Raw genomic sequence first — 17,887 nt, 5'->3', positions numbered from 1 at the left:
AGCCAATTTAAATGTTTTGTTAGCACTATACCATGTGGCTTGCTAGTACACCAACTGAAGTCAATCACCTCCTTCTACTGCACCAGTCAGCTGGTGATTAAAAATCCCATGGAAAAAGCTAGCAACTGCACACCCAATGCAAAAACCCAACCCAACACAGATAAGAGATTGCTGTTCTTCCCCTCAAACTTACTTGCCAACACTAAACCCTGTTGACTCCAGGTTGACAACTAGCATAAATCACCATGTCGGCCAAGAAGCAGAATATATATATTTCCCCACTTCTTGCAAAATTAGAAAGACAACTGATTTCATGGAGTTTAATTTGTTTATAATCATTTGAATGCAAAATAAAAAAGGGAGTTAGTTTTACACTCCTTTGCACTCCCATAACCCCAAACAGCTTTGGATTCAAACTGAAATGTAGATCTGCTCTTTTTCTGTGTTACAAATAATAATAATTAACAACTGAGTTACCACAATCCTACACTGAGCGTGATCACGTTCTCCAACATGAAGGCACAATCAGACAAATCCAAAGCCTTCGCTGCCAGCCCTGTCTCCGAGTGGCCTGCCTGTTGTTGCTTTATGTCATAACCCTAACATTAGACAGGTTCTTTCTTTATATAGGTTTGCAAGTCAGTAAAGGTCATTATTTTAAAATCCTCCACACTGATCAGCAGGAAGCAGTTTGGAGCCACCTTATGTGAGTGGTTAACTATGCTGTTTTTGAATCAATTCCAACACTTTCCTCAAGAACCACTTCATCTGGTCTATTTACTCCCAAATCAGAATCCCTACGGAAGCCCCATGGCACGTGAATTAAATTTCCAGAATTCCCCTACCTCTGTGGTTCTGTCTGAAGAGAGCTGCTGTTTCCTTCCAGATCCTGACTTCAGGCCTATAACTCCTTCAGCCACAAATCCATCTCACTCTATGGGTGCAGCTTCAACCCTGGAGCATGCTCAGTAAAGGCATCTTCAGCCATTTCAGAGCTTTAATGAAATGTAAGCATAAGGAAGTGTCATTAGCAAAAAAAGGTGCAGGATTCATCATGATCCAGTCAACCTCACTGTTTCCATCCACTGTATCATCAAGGTTAATCTTTCAATATGTGGAATGCAGGCTGCATGTTAAGTTGTCAAGCATTATTTTAGAACAAAAGCAAGGAGAACATCTTGTCTCTGGCACGCCTTATGCAAAAAGTAGCATTTAACAGTGACACTGAAACTAGCGTATTTTCACCTTAGGCCTTTCACAGATGAGAACATTTTCATAAGAAGTCATTAAAAAACTCATTTACCGCAGCCTTAAACTGATGCTTTGAGTGCACTATGCAAATAGTGCTTTTCATCTTAAAACTAAATCTACATTAATTTAGTCTATATTACCTGGAAAACTATTCCAAAGGAAAGTTACAACGCATGATGGGAAAAGAAAATTGCAACACACATCAAATTACTTTTTAAGAAACCAAATAAACAAGGATATTTGTTGTTGTCCAGTCAACCCTCAATTCATTTTTCAACACTAGTTCAGCAAAATACATAGAGTATTTTTTCCCTCCAAACTGCTTTACAGATTACAAAATACACAAAGTCACTGAATATTGAAGTCCATCGGGCACTTTTCACTGGCACAATGCATCTTGTGAACTACCCTTCTTGTGAAAACTATGAACTTTCTTCTGTAAACCTTTACTCCTTACTGACGTGAGTAGTCTCATTATTTCAATAGGACTACTTACATAAGAAAAAACTAGTTGTATGAGGAACGGTTTGCAGGAATGGGCACAAAACTAGCCATTAGCCCCTCCAAAATTTTATTTTACGCCCTACTCCTTATCTTGGGTCTTAGCCAAAAAACCTCTGGACTCTGAAATCAGTTAACCATCCATGCGCACCACGACTTGGCACTGGGGTTTTCTATGCATCCCATGACTAACACTCCTTTAGTTCATGTACAGTGTCTGCTTCAATGCAAATGTTTTGGGCCTTCGAAGAACAACCTGATATTCACATCATTTCACAAAAATCCTGGACTAGCTTAGCAGGTAACTGGGTCAGGAGAGTGCCTCTTTTTCTAAGCTAAATTTCCAAGGAGGCAATTAGAGCTACCCAAATGACAAAAAGGGGATTAAAATATATTTAATGCAATAAACCAAGTTAAAGGTACCGTTTTCATCTATCTACAGCATACTCACGTGCCAGGTAGACATTTCTCGCATGTAGCTTACATTTGGTATGCAATGAATTCACAATTATATATATATAGATACACACACACACACACAAATTCAATATAGCATTCTACAGCCAATTAGTAGTTTTTAGCTTAAACAAATTATTTGGGGGTAGTAAAGTGCTGACGATGGCTTCCTGTTCACTTTCAAAGCATTGACATTCACTATTGACACATCCTTTCGAGCAGAGCATCAGTGAGATGCATTTCACCAGAGTATTTTTTGGAGTATAACGCAGTTGGTAAAAAGAAAAGGAGTACTTGTGGCACCTTAGAGACTAACAAATTTATTAAAGCATAAGCTTTTTGTGAGCTACAGCTCACTTCGAGAGCTTATGCTCTAATAAATTTGTTAGTCTCTAAGGTGCCACAAGTACTCCTTTTCTTTTTACGGATATGGACTAACACGGCTGCTACTCTGAAACCTGTCATTATGCAAGACACAGTTAGTAAAGTGACCCATGATAAATTTACTATGTAAAAAGTGTGTGTTTATGTCCACTCAAGCCTTTAGTTCTCCCAAAATATTTCATCACTTCACCCATACTCACAAACTGAAGTAGCAATTTGGCCCCATGACACTTTCTTTATGGGGATGTGTTGTAGGTCCGTCATTTTCAATGCAGGTCAGTGTTCTCCTTACACCATAATAGGCAAATCTAAGATATTATATAGGTTTTAATTACACACAAATTGGCATAGCCTGCTGACGAATTCCATCCGCTCCTCCTCTCTTTACCTTTAAATTGAAGGTAATTTAAAAATAACATGCAGACCATATAATCCTGCGGCATGTCTGCTAAATGTAAGCGTTTGCAACTCGTGCAGCTCAAGCATGTCAGGTTTGTTTCCTTGGAAACAAAGACCAATTTGTAAGCATTGCCTTTTTTTAAAAAAATATAAGGAAGATGTACCTGCAACTCTTGTTGATAAAAAGGAATTAAAGCTGCTTCACATACTATAAGGTTCTTACAGAACTATCAATAGTCAGACAATGCAGCAAGCCAATTGTTCATTAAGGGGACAGACTGGCTTGCAACTATATAAAACCCCCTTTTCAGTAGCTATATGCCCAAGCCATTCGCTTTGTTTCCCTGGGAAGTGGTGGGGAAAGAAAGAAAGGAAATCAAGATTCAATTGCTTACCCTAGACTAGGTACTCTGTTTCCAGTGGATGAGCAGACTAAGTGGGAAACCCTTAACACAGTTCCACAAGGTATGTTAGCACAGTTCAAAATACACCTGCCATCAACGCAGACTGAAGAGTGGCAACATGTTCAGTAGAAACAGTAACCTTTCCCAGATTTGTTTTGTTAGTTTTATCTCCAAAACTTCAGGCCAAGGGCATGCATTAGGGTTTATGTGCAAAGGCAGCCTTACTACACAGTCATAACTCTTCTCGTAGGACTGTTCACATGGAAAGGTCCTCAAGCTGCAGGTCAATTGGGGCTGCAGGAAGCGGCGCGGGCCAAGGGACGTGCTGGCCACCCTTCCCGCAGCCCCCATTGGCCTGGAGCGGTGAACCGTGGCCAGTGGGAGCCGCGATCGGCCGAACCTGTGGCCGTGGCAGGTAAACAAACTGGTCCGGCCCGCCAGGGGCTTTCCCTGAACAAGCGGTGGACCGGCTTGAGAACTACTGAGCTAGAGCCTGATCTGCCAGGGTGCTGAGCACCTGCAGCTCCCATTGACTTTATCTGGAGTTGCTGGGACTTGGCACTTCTGAAAATCAGGACTCAGAAAGTCGAACGAATACATATAAAAGAGCAAATAAAGTGATGGCCTAATACATATTCTTCTGAAGACTGACTCAGCACAGAGTTCATCTTAAAACAAGCTGGGACTCAAGGCCAGCTTGCAATCTCTGCTTGAGTTGACGTGGGCCTGATTCTGCTCTCCCTTACATGTGTTTAATTCACAAGTAACAGCAATGAAATCAATGGAGATGCTGATGTGAGTGGAGAACTGGCCCCAGCATACCTCATATTGTTATTCTGAATGCAACCCGCAGTGCGGTAGCACTTTCCAGATACACACTGTGATGCCCAGGAAATCAGGAAAGCTACAGAGACGGGGAAAGGGATGCAACCTACAAACCTCTGTCCTATTTACATTTTCTTTTAATGGTAAAAGCTAAGTGTTTACCTTTACTTGATCTACAAAAACAAAGCAAACCACCTTCAAGTCCGCATAATTGAAGACTTATTGTTATAATAGATTAGAGAGTCCCAGAATACAGCAACATCACCAATATCTAGTAAAACTGCATTTCTTTCTTGCAAATGGAGAGCCAGGCATTGAGACCTCCGTGCCATCAATCACCTAATTTTCAATAGTACTCTGTCCAAAGCTTCAGCAAGGTTAATCTGCAATGAGTGTGCTTGGAAACGTTTAAAAATCAGGCCTGCAGCTCTTATCCATCAGAGGGTTTTAGAAGAGGCCTTCTGCTCGAAAATGCCAATTTAGTGATGGAATGACCTTGTGACCCACTGGAACATGCTCACAGTAGAACCCAGGCAATAGCCTGAAGGGTAAAATTTGACATTAAAAACGTGCATGTGTCATGGGAAACTGCCCTAGATCAGTGGTTCTCAACCTTTCCAGACTATTGTGCCCCTTTCAGGAGTCTGACTTGACTTGCATACCCCAAGGTTCACCTCACTTAAAAACTACTTGCTTACAAAATCAGACACAAAAAGCACAGAAGTGTCACAGCTCACTATCGCTGAAAAATTGCTGACTTTCTCATTTTTACCATATCATTATAAAACAAAGGGATTGGAATATAAATATTGTACTTACCTTTCAGAATGATACTTGAGCCTATTTTTCACTTGTGAAGCCGAAACCCAAGTACCACCACCTGTAACTGAGCTTCGGGAGGGCCCCTGTGATGTGAGGCCTTGGACAACTACCCTGCTTGCTACCCCCTAATGCCAGCCCTGTGTACGTTTCCATGATTTTATTGTGCATTGCCCATGTCCTGTCCATGACTTTTAGTAAAAAAAAACCCTGCCAAAATCATAGGATTATAGATAGAGCAGTTTAAACAAGTCATTGTCTGTATGAAATTTTAGTTTGTACTGACTTTGTTAGTGCTCTTTATGTAGCTTGTTATAAAATTAGGCAAATATATAGATGAGGTGATGTACCCCTGGAAGATCTCTGCGTACCCCCAGGGGTACGCGTACCGTTGGTTGAGAACCACTGCCTTAGAGCATGAAGCTCTATCTTAAAAGCAAATCCACTGTCAGTACATTGACTTTTCAGTTGACAGTGAATGGCATTTAACTGGTTTAATGCAATTTTCCAATCATAGCCCAGTCTGAAATACTGTAATACCAAAGGCAAATTCTCCAGCCAACCCCCCACAAATGCACGTCTTCACCTCCTGCAGCTTATTCTTATAATACTAGATTTGTCCAAACCAATGTAGATGTTCTTGGAGGCTTTGACAATTTCCCAGCCCTAATTATCTACATGTCTCAACTACAAAAACACATTAAATACCCAAAAGAGCATTTAAAATCACCTAAAAGTGGATATAAAGAAAGACTATAATCTTCTTAATTTTATTACTACAAATAAAAATACTTAGCACTTTTCATCTCTAAATCCCAAAGTGCTGTATAAAAGGTGCAGATAATGAAACTTGCCCATTTTACAGATGGAAAAACTGAGGCACAGAGAGGCAAAGGCCAAAAGTTTGAAAAGTGGCCTTAGGCTATGTCTATACTACCCTGCAGTTTGGACTGTGGGGGTGTGAATAGCAGAGTGCCCCAGAGTGCTGATCTGTAACACCCCCATCTGGATGCTGGGAGCACGAACTAAAAGGTTCCTAGTCACACGAACAAAAACCTCTTCAAAATAGGATTATGTTAATGTGACCTAGGAACCTTTTAGTTCATGCTCCCACAGCATCCACATGGGGGTGTTACAGTTCAGACACTCTGCTATTCACACCACTGCAGGGTCCAAACTGAAGGATGGCATAGACAAGCTCTTCGTTTAGTGTACTGAGCATGAGGATGGGTCTTCAGAGACCTAGCTTCTACTCCAGGCCCTGCCACTGATTCACTATGTCACCTTGGGCATGCCACTTTAGCCAACATTTAGGCCACTGCTTTTGGTTTTCTAATTTGAGATACTTTGGATCTGACTTCAAAATTCAATGGGATTCGGGCATCTAACTCCTTTAAAAATCCCAGCCTTAATTATTTTAAAACAAGAGTAAATATTACCAAACAGAAGTAGCAGCAATGTTATTTTTTCTTTATATATTCCCCTCCCCAAAAATAACTTTTAGATGGTGGGGAAAAATTGTACACAAAATGTATTTAAACAAAAAATTAAACTTTTAATCAGGGCACTTCTTTTTATGATAACTGCTCAACCAGTATTTAAACCAGACTGCATCCTGCTGTTTTAGAGTCTGTGATACTAGGACACTAACCGGTCAGTGTCACAAGAGGTCACCCTTCAAGAAGTTAGTCACCACCAGCAGTAAGCTCAGAAAAACCACTTGTAGTGAAAATTATTTCTTTGCTGGAGTGGCAGGGACAAAGCCCAATATGGTCAGGCGGCTGACAGCAGGAGCTGCTACATCATGTGGTTTGTACCAATAAACATTTGCCAGTTTTTTAGGTAACAATGTAATATGGCAACAACAGGATATGTAAAAATATCGGGTCAGACCACTTGCTTGTTAACAGGTATAAATATTGCCTCCCGTTCTCCCTTTCTTCTGCACCCTTGTTAGTGCCCCAGCACATGCTGCTTGCAAATACCTAAGTAACAAAGAATGAATGCTTGGGGCCACTTGTGTTCCTGGAGATGTATGAACACTAATTTAAATGAGGAAAGGTAGCCATGGCATGTGGTGTACTGGCCTATTTAACAATCCCTATTTAAATATGTTCCATAATTTGCCATGACAAAGGCCCAACATGCATCTTCTATAAGAAGATTCTGTAAGAATAAGGGGAGAATGGGAAGTAGTTTCTCTTCCTGAGGGCTTATCTACACTTACCACGGGGTTCGACCCGTGGCGATCGATGCATCGGCAGCCGATTTAGTGGGTCTAGATCACTCTCCCGTCAACTCCTGTACTCCTCTGAACAAGAAGTGAGGTCGACAGGAGAGCATCTCCAGCTGACATCACATAGTGACAGGAGAGCATCTCCAGCTGACATCACATAGTGTGGACCCCACAGTAAGTAGATTCAAGTACGTTGACTTCAGCTACACGGCTACCCCTCTGATACGTTATTCGTGTAGCTGAAGTTGCATAACTTGGATTGATCTCCCCCTGTAGTATAGACAAGGCCTCAGTCTGCCATAGGTTAGCTGTCTGATCTTGGCCAGGAAGATGTGTGGCTTTATTTGTTAACATCTGGAGTGGCTTTGAGACCTTCAGAGAGAAGGTGACAGATAAATGCGAAATATTAATAGTATTATTCTGAGTTTTCAGAGTGCTGTGCTAGGCAAAGTGGCCATTTGCTTTTGAAATGTTTTCAATTCAGCAATCCAGCCTCTCTGCAATTCTTTGCTTTCTTGCAGACACAGTAGCTCATATCTGTCCTTGGTGTAAATCCAGAGAAGTCAAAGGAGTTACACTGTGGTGAACTGGGGTGAACTCAGTCTAATGACAAAAACTACTCTTTCCCCAACTCTCATTGGGCAAGAAAAATGTAAAGGCCCAGGGCTCAACATGTCGATATTTTGTACTTGGCTCAGACTAGCTCTCCAGGTACTGAGCTTTACAACTGTGTATTGGGTTCTGGCCCTGAAGTACAATCCTGCATCGAGGGCGCAGTCATTGACACCAGTGCAGTACTATTCTAACATGGTAGCATTTTACACCCCACTTTGCATAAGTGTGACTGCACAGTGTGCATGGGTAATGGAGAATCAGGCTCAAGATCTTTTAAGACAGGGAACCTACTCACAGGTGTCATCAACAATCTGATCACTCAGGCCTCAATTAAATAAACTCAAGTCAGCTTGCTTTCTTCCAGCAGCTGGGTAACATTTCCCACTTGGTAAGTGAAAGCTCTGCAGTTTCACATGAGGCTTATTAGTAGCTGGATCATTCCTAGTATTTGCTCGCTTGATCTCATCCAGAAAACCAGAATTAGCCTTAGTGAGGATACTTCAGACTCAGTTGACTGAATGGCTTTGCTCAATTTATCCCTGTAGGCCTTTGACCTAATCACTCCTGTTGTACTTTGGGGGTTAAATCTTGTCCTCATTTAGCCCTATGAGGGTAGGATTTAGCCAATCAGAAAGATTCCCAGGGCGAGCCATCCTATTTCTTTAGTCAGCAGTAGAAAACATGCAAACCAGAAACCTCTTCACTGCAGTGAGGTGTGTGTTTTATACAGCGTTACCATGGCACGTTCATTAGACTTCAGCGCAGTCTGTGTGGTGATCTTTCCCCAAACAGGTTAATGTCAAGCTAAATACTGGTAGATCACCTTGCAAATATTATTTAGCTCCTTTATTGAGCCCCTGGCGTCTTTAGCTGTCACTAAAGAGCAACAGCAACAAGGGAACTGCGAATCTGGGCTGGCAAAGAACCTCACAGCCTCAACTACACAAGAAAATAAGGGTCGATCCTGCCACCCTCACTTACTCACATTACATAGTACTTTCCTCCACAATGGTCCCACTGAAATCTATGGGACAACTTGCAAAGTAAGACACCACTCAGTATAGGTTGGCAAAATGTGGTGCATAGCGAAACACTTTTCTAGGAAGTAAAATAATCTTTTTCATTCTTTTCTGTGTATACTTTGTACCATTCCACTTCATGAGTGAAAAGCCCAAACACTACAGACCTTAAATAAGGTCCTGACCCTGCAAAAGAAAATCATGGCGGCAGATCCCAGGGCCCACCTGGAGCCTTAATCAAAGTCAACAGGGCTCCTCAGAGATGTCTGCCTACACCCATCTTTCTGCAGGGTTGGGGTTTAAGCAATAAGCAAATGTATGATCTAAATGCAAATGTATCTTAAACCTTGACTGCTTGTAGGGAATCATCGTGTGGCTGTGGGAGGGATTGCTGAGTAGCATTTTCCCTTTCTCTCCATTTAAGGGAGGTGGGGAGAGGCCCATTCAGGCACATCATGATAACAACTATATAAACTCAGATGGTTATAATGGCAAAATCTCTTTGGCACTGCCATTACTGTGTTAGGACTTTTGATATTCCCCTTCCTGACGTGCCTCAGATGTTGGTGTGAAACCTACAAGGATGAATATTTACAGGTCTATAAACTGACATGCCTGGAGCTCCAGACCTTTTTTTAAAACCTCCTTTGGAAGGAATAGTCTGAAAGATCAGTTTTAAGGCAATCTAAGATGCCTGTCATTTTAGAAAACATTCAATGCTCTTCATCCATTCTGGAGTGAATAAAGCTTTGCTGGAATTCGATTCAGGGCTGCACATTACATATCTAATCTAAATATGCCTCATTCCAGAGAGACTGGAATGGATGTCATGAATCAAACAAGCAGCCTTCATCCATCCCAACACACAAACAAAAGAAACATGGTTCACAGTCATAAATAATAAAAGTACGTAAAAACCTTTATTTATCCCTGCTTCAGTACAATTCCAATGCCCCAGTGAGTAGCAAAATGCTAATGCCACACCTTCATAAAGCAGAACTCTCTCTGCAGTGAGGGATGCTACTAAATCAGACATTCTGTTCAGATCTAAATTGTGGAAAGTGGACACTCGCACGCATGCTAAACAAATGAGAGAGTCGAGTGGATTTTTCACTCCTTCATTTCTAGCACATTTTTATTTCTGTTGCAGTCATTTCTTTTGTCCCTCGTAATGCTACTGTTCAGTTATGCTTAAATCTAGGCATCTCTCACTCTATTTGAGGAAAAGAAAGGGGAAATAGCTACTGTCACTTCGCTTATAAAAACTACATCCAAACAGTGCTCCATCAGGATCATAATGGATTTAAAGTTGCTGAATCCTGGTCATTGGAGCTTTTTAAGAGCAGGTTAGACAAACAGCATCTGGGATGGTCTAGGTTTACTTGGTCCTGCCTCAGCCCAGGGAGCTGGACTTGATGGCATCTTGAGTCTCCAGTCCCACATTTCTATGCTTCGATGTCAGCCCATGCACTGATAGTCTGCATCTTGCCATGCAAAATATTGAACCAGGTTCTTTGTCCGTTTTACAGAATGCACTGAGAAGAGTGATAACTAAAGCTCTGGCTAAGGAGTCTGTTCCATAAGGTACCCTACCCAGACAGCCATTTTCAGTGTGCCATTACATTGCAACCTACTTCATAGTGCTTATCAATGGCACGCTTATTTCCAAATCCAGCTCTCACACTGGCTGGTTCCCAAACTCCCCTGCAAATGTTACATTCATTGAAAACAGGGGCACCTCCGGAGAGGGGAAAAGTTTTTAAATTGTTTCTGTGTCTTCACTGCAAAAAAAGGGGTGCGTCTTTGACCCTGAGATGGCTCACTTATGATAGCCAGCTCAACAGAAAATCCTAATAGAGAGAAGACACTGTAGTTTTTACCTTGATGTTGCTAGTCAAGGTGAACCCCAGGTCGGATGTGTTGACCTACACTAGCTACACTGAGGTCAAACCTACCTATATCTTGTCTCCACTGGGGGGGTCTCATATTAAGATAGCTATTTCACCACAGCTATCTTGATGCAAAAACACACCTCTTTTAGCAGTCAAGACAGAGCCTAAGATTGTGATAGTCATTATATAGTTTTAGAGAACAACAAGGTAGATAGGCTATTGCCATGCCTTAGGAAGCATGAGTGACACAGAATATGTATTCACTAGCACAGAGTATAATCTTCCTAAACTCTCTTTCCACATGCCCATTCACATGCTTTATCAGGGCCTCTAAGCATCAAGACATTACTCAGGCAGCTGTAATGTCTTAAATGAGGGGAATCTACTGCCTCCACAGGGGGGTAGGTTGGGGGAAGGGCAGGGTCATCCCTCCCAGTCCAATGTCAGCACAATTTTCAGATTTATTTTTTCAACAGCCAAATCACCATTTAATCATGGGTTCACATGATGGATAAAAGCAAACATCTTGTTACATAATACAGGGGTAAGTTACTAGGTCTTGCTTCTTCCTCTCCTACATCCTTTGCTCTTTTCATCCATTCTCCACCTTTCAGTCTGTATCTTTAGGTGTCTTTTCTTCAGTCTTTTTTTAACATCTGTGCTTTCTTTTCCACTAGTTTGTCTATAATTGTTCATCCCCTTAAATGTTTGGGTGCATTTCTCTTCTTCCTCATCGCTCTATGCCAAGTTTTTCTTCTTCTGATCAGGTCTCGCTTCCTTTATTTTTACCTTCAGTGTTTTCTTTCTCCTCTTCCCCCTTCCCTCCCCCCCCCCCCCGCCCTCCATTTCTAATCCTCTTCCTATAGACCCCTTCAGATGGTAGTTGGAGCCCAGATCCTGCTGGTCCTTAAAATGCAGGGGATGATGGTGTCTAGGCAGCAGAGTTAACTGGCAACTGCTGTCCTCCAAAAACAGGTGAGCTTGCTTGAAAACTCTGCCAAATCCCCTGTCCTGGTCTCAGAAACCGTAAAGTTCAAACCACAAAACACATATACGCACTCCTCTGAGCCAGCCAGTGAGGAGGAAGCCCGGCTTACTAGGACCCGTTTTCCGACTCTCACTATATGTAGAGGATTCCAATGAACATTTCTCTCTTTAATTTAACCTAAGGATAGACACAGATCTTCTTCCTTGTTAAGCGTCCAATCAGTAGAATGTGTGTGTCTGGCCAGGGAATAGGGGGAAGGGCTCCTGGCTTTTTTGAAGCTCTTCCAACCTTTTACCCTTGGTGTGATGGAACAGCCACTAGTAAGGGCTAGTTATATCAGAATAATTATCCCGTTATATATATATCGGTATATGTCCCCATGTAGACACACTATTCTAGAATTAAAGTGACTTTATTCCAGTATAATTACTCCACTTAAAAAGCCCGGATTTATCCCAATATAACTGTAGCAGAATAATTATCTTGCTGTAACTATGCTGGGAAATTTCCCTAAAAATTGGTGGAGGAAATGAATTTTGGAATTAAAATCTCCCCTCAAAAAAACCTTTGTAAAGTAGGACCCTTGGAAATACAGGGTTCCTGTTCATTTCTATTTGTCTGGATTCTCTGCTAGGTCACAGTCCCTACCTCTTACATCAGATGTTTTTACTCTTGGGCACAGGCACTGTAAGTATCCCACTACAGACTAAAGATTCCAGAAGACAGTGCCTAAACCATCGAATTAAACACTCCAGCATCCAGATTTACTCTGAAAAGGTGAAGAACACCCAGGTGCAGAAGGCCGGTGCAAGACAGCATCTAATCCTCGCATTGTCACTGTGGGGGGAGGAGGCAGAATGGCCATGTGTCTGCATCCTTATCCCCTTATCCCCATGGCAGAATTGAGCCCTGGTGCAGAGCCCTCTGGCCCCGGTCAAACAAAGCACTTTAAGTAGGATTGTTCACATGCTTAAAGTGGTTTGCTGGGCTGGAGCAAAGTAAGCCAGCAGTTTGCAGGAGCCAGCTCCTGATTAGGCTGGCACAGAGGGACTACTGGACTGGCACCAGAACTCCCACATAGGGGCATGGATAGGCTGTGACCACTTACCAGTCCGCAGAATGGAAAAGCAATTATGCCTGTACTCATGTCTCTGGGGTGGATTTTGTCCCTCCCCCATCCACAGCGGCATTCCCAGCACAAAACCCAATTAATTGTGGTTTGTGTGGTATGCAGGAGAAAGAGGGGAGATGGGAGGGATGAATTTCAGCCAGCACCCCTGAAGAAACTATATATCAATCATAGGAAAGCATCAGTGCTCCAAAGCCCACTGTTCTAGTGCATTTCACAGCCACCAAGAAGAATCCTTTGAAACCTATTTCCCTCCTGCAGCTGGCTGGCTTCCTTCCCACCCTCCATTGCATGCTTGTTTATTACTGTACCATGAGAGCTAAGCTACTAATGCCAGTGTTTACATTTAAAAAAAAAATGGAAATTGCACTGACTAGTTATTTATTTATTTTAATCCAAACCCTCAAATAGAAAGAATTACATGGAATTTTAAGACAGAAGGAGAAAAAAAAATTGATCAAGTTATGGGCCTCTTGACCTTAAACAGTGCCCCTTTCAAGTCAGAGTGATCACATATTCAACTGATGGGGTGCGAATGCTACCCACTCAAAGACGAGGCAGTGGCAACACAAGGCTGTTTAGTAACACTCTTCTGGAATTATACTATTTAAGAAACTGCACCGACTTTTCATCTAGATGCCCATTTTAATACAATGTCATCTGAAAACCAAGGCAAAAATTCAAAATAAGGACACAACTTTTTTAAAAAATGAGCCTATTTACCACGGTTACCCTCATTTCTATCTTTAAAAAAGAAAATAATAAACAAAAACTATTATTGAACTCTGGAAAACGTAACATCCAAGTAAACCAGTCCCCAAATGCTACGCAACAAATCCACCCAGGTCTAATCTTATGAATGGTTTCAGAGTAGCAGCCATGTTAGTCTGTATCCGCAAAAAGAAAAGGAGGACTTGTGTCATTTTAGAGACTAACAAATTTATTTGAGCATAAGCTTTCGTGAGCTACAGCTCACTTCATCGGATGAAGCTGTAGCTCACGAAAGCTTATGCTCAAATAAATTTGTTAGTCTCTAAAATGACACAAGTCCTCCTTTTCTTTTAATCTTATGAATGTATCCCAAGGCACTGTGGTTTGTAAGCTGCATTTCATGACTCTCTTTGCCTACCTATTTCGACACTCAAAACGACAAAGTGTTGCCTTAATTCTGCTGCATTAAAGAGAGAAAGACTTCGTGGGACTTACCACAGGCAATTTAAAAAAAAAAAAAAAATCAACTGACTTTGCAATTCGTGGCCTTACCTGCTTCTGAAGTAACTCATGAAAAGGGAATATTTCCAACAACAGCAGCATGCAAGCAAAAGGCAGCACCTTAGAAATGGCACCTTACACAGCACAAATGAAAAGTGCAAAGGTTCCATGCTACCAGAACTAGCCTGGCCTTCAGCAGAGCAGATAAAATATCAGAGACACAAACTACTGATATGTGCTGCTAAGCCATTTAAGTTTAGAGAAGCATTTCCTCTAAGACAGTCTTTAGAAAACCCCAAAGGACTGAAGAATCAGCAGTAAAAACCTCTTAAATAAAGCTCGACATGATCCATACCTCTCTTTGGCTGGGCTGGCTTTAAGATTTTCATCAAGGATTTCAGAGGCCTACACTGGTCTGTCCATGAGTTCCAACCCCACGGTAGGTGCTGAGGAGCATGCTCAGTGAGAGCTTTCTTACAATGCTCCACAGCTTCCTTCAGCTCATGGCACTGCAGTTATGCTAGCCAGCTGAAGAGGAAGTGAGTGGAAGCAAGGTGCAGGAGATACTGTGTTGCTCTTTGGATGTTTCAGGGGGAAAGGAAGCAAATATTTCCCTTCCAAACGGAGAAACTGGGACAGTTCTAAGCGCTCCAGATCAGGTCTCGGACTAAACTAAGAGATTAATCATTAAGCGATTAAAATGTGCAAATATTTTGCTTGGTGTTCCGACTGCCACATTTAATATTTCAAACATCCACGCCAATATTATTCCTTAATTTAACATAACTGGATTGCGGATACATTTCCAACAGATTAAACCACAGAAATATCCACATGTTTTAATGAGGATTTGGCACTATTCAAAGCCAAACAGATTTTAGCAATATTTGTAGGCCATAAATTCTTTCAAAAGAAGGAGGGAGGGGAAGAAAACCCAATGGTAACATATCTGCATTCCCTACATTAGAGCCTTTTTGAATTTTAAATGCAAATTAAAAACCCTAAATATTTAGTGCCATGATAATTCCAGCAACATCTGGACAATTTTCTCTGCCTTGTAAAAGATTTTAGCCAGCTTTTTCTGAGACTCAGTCCATGTTGTTCACACAGAAAAGGCTCCTTTTACATTTGCATGCTTCAATCAGATTCTGTAGTTTCTATGCCAACATGCATTTGTAATTCTTTAAAAAGAGCATTTGAGAGGGGAAAAAAAGAGCCTGAAACATGTTAAAGGTTTTTTTTTTCCCCCTGTCCAGGGCATCCATTCCCATTTTCTCTGAGCCACGGTAGCCTAAAAAAGGCCACGAAGCCATGATCTTAGCCATTTGAACATTTCCACCTGCTTTAACGGGCAGTGGCAACTCAGAAAGAGGACACGAAAGTTTATTCAGTCAGTCTGAGTTTTTCAAAAAATTATTATTCCAGCTCTCCATTCAGGATTTTGGAACAGCCAAAAACTGTACACCAGTGAATCCTGATGAGATAGTTCTGGGTTAGGAATGACCGTGACCACAATCCTGCAATTTGAAGCACGTGGGTAGACCTCAGTACCATCATGCTGATTTCACTGGAACTCTGTTTGCCTATAAAGGTCCCTCTGCCGGGATCAGACTGCAGAATTGGGGCCTATGCATGTTCTCAAACTCAAAGTAAAAGTACTGAGAGACAAACCGCAGCTGTTGAAATATTACTGGGAAACACAGTTTGTTTTTTTTAAACCAGCCATAAGCAACAACGCCGCCACACCCTGCAAACAACTCTAATTTTATAGCCCACACTCGTGCTCAGAACTATGCAGAATTGTAAAGTTAAAGGTGCAGCTGCCATGGAGACAAAGAAAGCCACAACCAGGAGAAAAAACAGCTTAAGAAAATCATAGGGATATGTATTACCTCACTTGGGGGGGAAAATCTTTCTGAATGCACTATCACTGTGGTTTTCTGTTTCACCTAAAGTTCATGCATAGTATGTGGCAATGCCTTTGAATCTATTCTTATAACACAGAGATGCCAAGAGCTCATTAAGAAGGTACCCACTGGAAAATACACAGGCTAGATGGCTAAGCCTGAAGGAGAGTTGAAATGGGCCTTTCCCATGGATATGCAGAATTAACATGACTGTTTCTTAACAAGGAATCTCTTGTTGCTCACTAAGAAGAGAAAAAACGAGGAGTCCTTGTGGCACCTTAGAGACTAACAAATTTATTTGGACATAAGCTTTCGTGGGCTAGAACCCACTTCATCAGTTGCAGGGAGTGAAAATACAGGCGCAGGTATAAATACATGAAAGGATGGGGTGTTGCTTTACCAAGTGTGAGGTCAGTCTAACGAGATAAATCAATTAACAGCAGGATACCAACGGAGGAAAAATAACTTTTGAAGTGGTAAGAGAGTGGCCCATTACAGACAGTTGACAAGAAGGTGTGAAGCTTATGCCCAAATAAATTTGTTAGTCTCTAAGGTGCCACAAGTACTCCTTTTCTTATAGTATTTGAGTATCACATATGTGTAGGACCCTATTGGCTTTGTAGAGCTGTATTCCTATGCAGTCTGCTAATTTATATCACTACCACTTCATTGTGTGCCAGCCCCACTGTTTTTTGTTCCTTCCTATGCTGATGCAAGAAACATGCTTGAAATACCTGTTTATTTCTTTCTAGGGGTATGCACCTGTCCCCCCAGAAAAATGAGCAATGCCACAGATTAGGAGCTCAGCCTGGTCTCCCTCAGGATGAAGAGTGTGCATCTGTGTTACTGATCCTGCAGTATTTGGGTTTAAACATAACCCCTGCAAAGCCACATAGCTTCGAGGATGAGTTTGTGAGTGGGCAAAGGAGAAAGTGAACGTGTGGAGATACATACATCTGCATAGATAGTCAAGTCAAGTGTGTTAGTCTAAGTGTCTTAACCAGTCAACAGATGAGGGAAGAGCATTGTACACGTCCAGGGTGGAACCTTTTTGATAGGTGCAACCTGCAAATATGCGACCTACATCTTCTAATAGGCCATGGTGGTAAAAGAGGGAGTCATGATCATTCCATCTCTGAAGGGATTGATTTCTACCCAAAGATGGAACACCCAAAGATGGGGCTGAAGGCCAGGGCCCTGAGCCTCGTCAACTGGGGCTGAAGCCAAAGCCTGAGCAACTTAGCTTCGGGGCGGGCTCTGTGGCGTTGGCCCAAGCAACTGCCCTGTTTGCTACCCTCTAAAACCAACTCTGGGTTTTATATGAAGAAAATCAGCAGTTGTAACACAGGTGGGCCATGCTGAGGGGACTCAGAAAGAAAAAGATTGAGAACCCCTGCCTTGGGGAAACTCTCCAAGTGGCGTGCCTTGAGCTGAGACAGTGGCTCAGTAAATTAAACTCATTTTTAAACAGGGATATATGTGGCAAGTCTTGCACCCTATGGAGCAAATTCTGCAAGGTGACTTGCTGCCTAATGTCCAGAGAGGCAATATTGGACAGAACTGGTAGCCAAGCTAGGTTGGTCAGTCTCATGGTACCTGTTATTATATGAATGGTTTCATTCAACTGACTGGTTTCATAGTAGCAGCCGTGTTAGTCTGTATTCACAAAAAGAAAAGGAGTACTTGTGGCACCTTAGAGACTAACAAATGCATCCGATGAAGTGAGCTGTAGCTCACGAAAGCTTATGCTCTAATAAATTTGTTAGTCTCTAAGGTGCCACAAGTACTCCTTTTCTTTATTCAACTGACTGTCTACTAGTCCTGTGTGAAAAGAGCTGAGCCACACCCTG

The 17,887-nt window shown here is 41.9% G+C and overlaps 1 protein-coding gene across 1 annotated transcript in view; it reads right to left on the bottom strand.

Moving 5' to 3' along the window:
• EHMT1 (euchromatic histone lysine methyltransferase 1) overlaps window positions 1-14,428 on the bottom strand; it is a 129,245-nt gene extending 114,817 nt beyond the window's left edge. The window contains 1 exon segment of the mRNA XM_038374319.2: window positions 14,182-14,428. Within this exon segment, the coding sequence (XP_038230247.2) occupies window positions 14,182-14,232 (51 nt within the window). The 5' untranslated portion in view covers window positions 14,233-14,428.
• Between the last annotated feature and the right edge of the window lie 3,459 nt (window positions 14,429-17,887).

Source organism: Dermochelys coriacea, chromosome 16, assembly GCF_009764565.3.
Source record: "Dermochelys coriacea isolate rDerCor1 chromosome 16, rDerCor1.pri.v4, whole genome shotgun sequence".
Taxonomy (NCBI): domain Eukaryota; kingdom Metazoa; phylum Chordata; order Testudines; family Dermochelyidae; genus Dermochelys; species Dermochelys coriacea.
The sequence above is the reverse complement of the archived record's forward strand: the minus strand, read 5'-3'. Positions and strand labels throughout refer to the sequence as shown.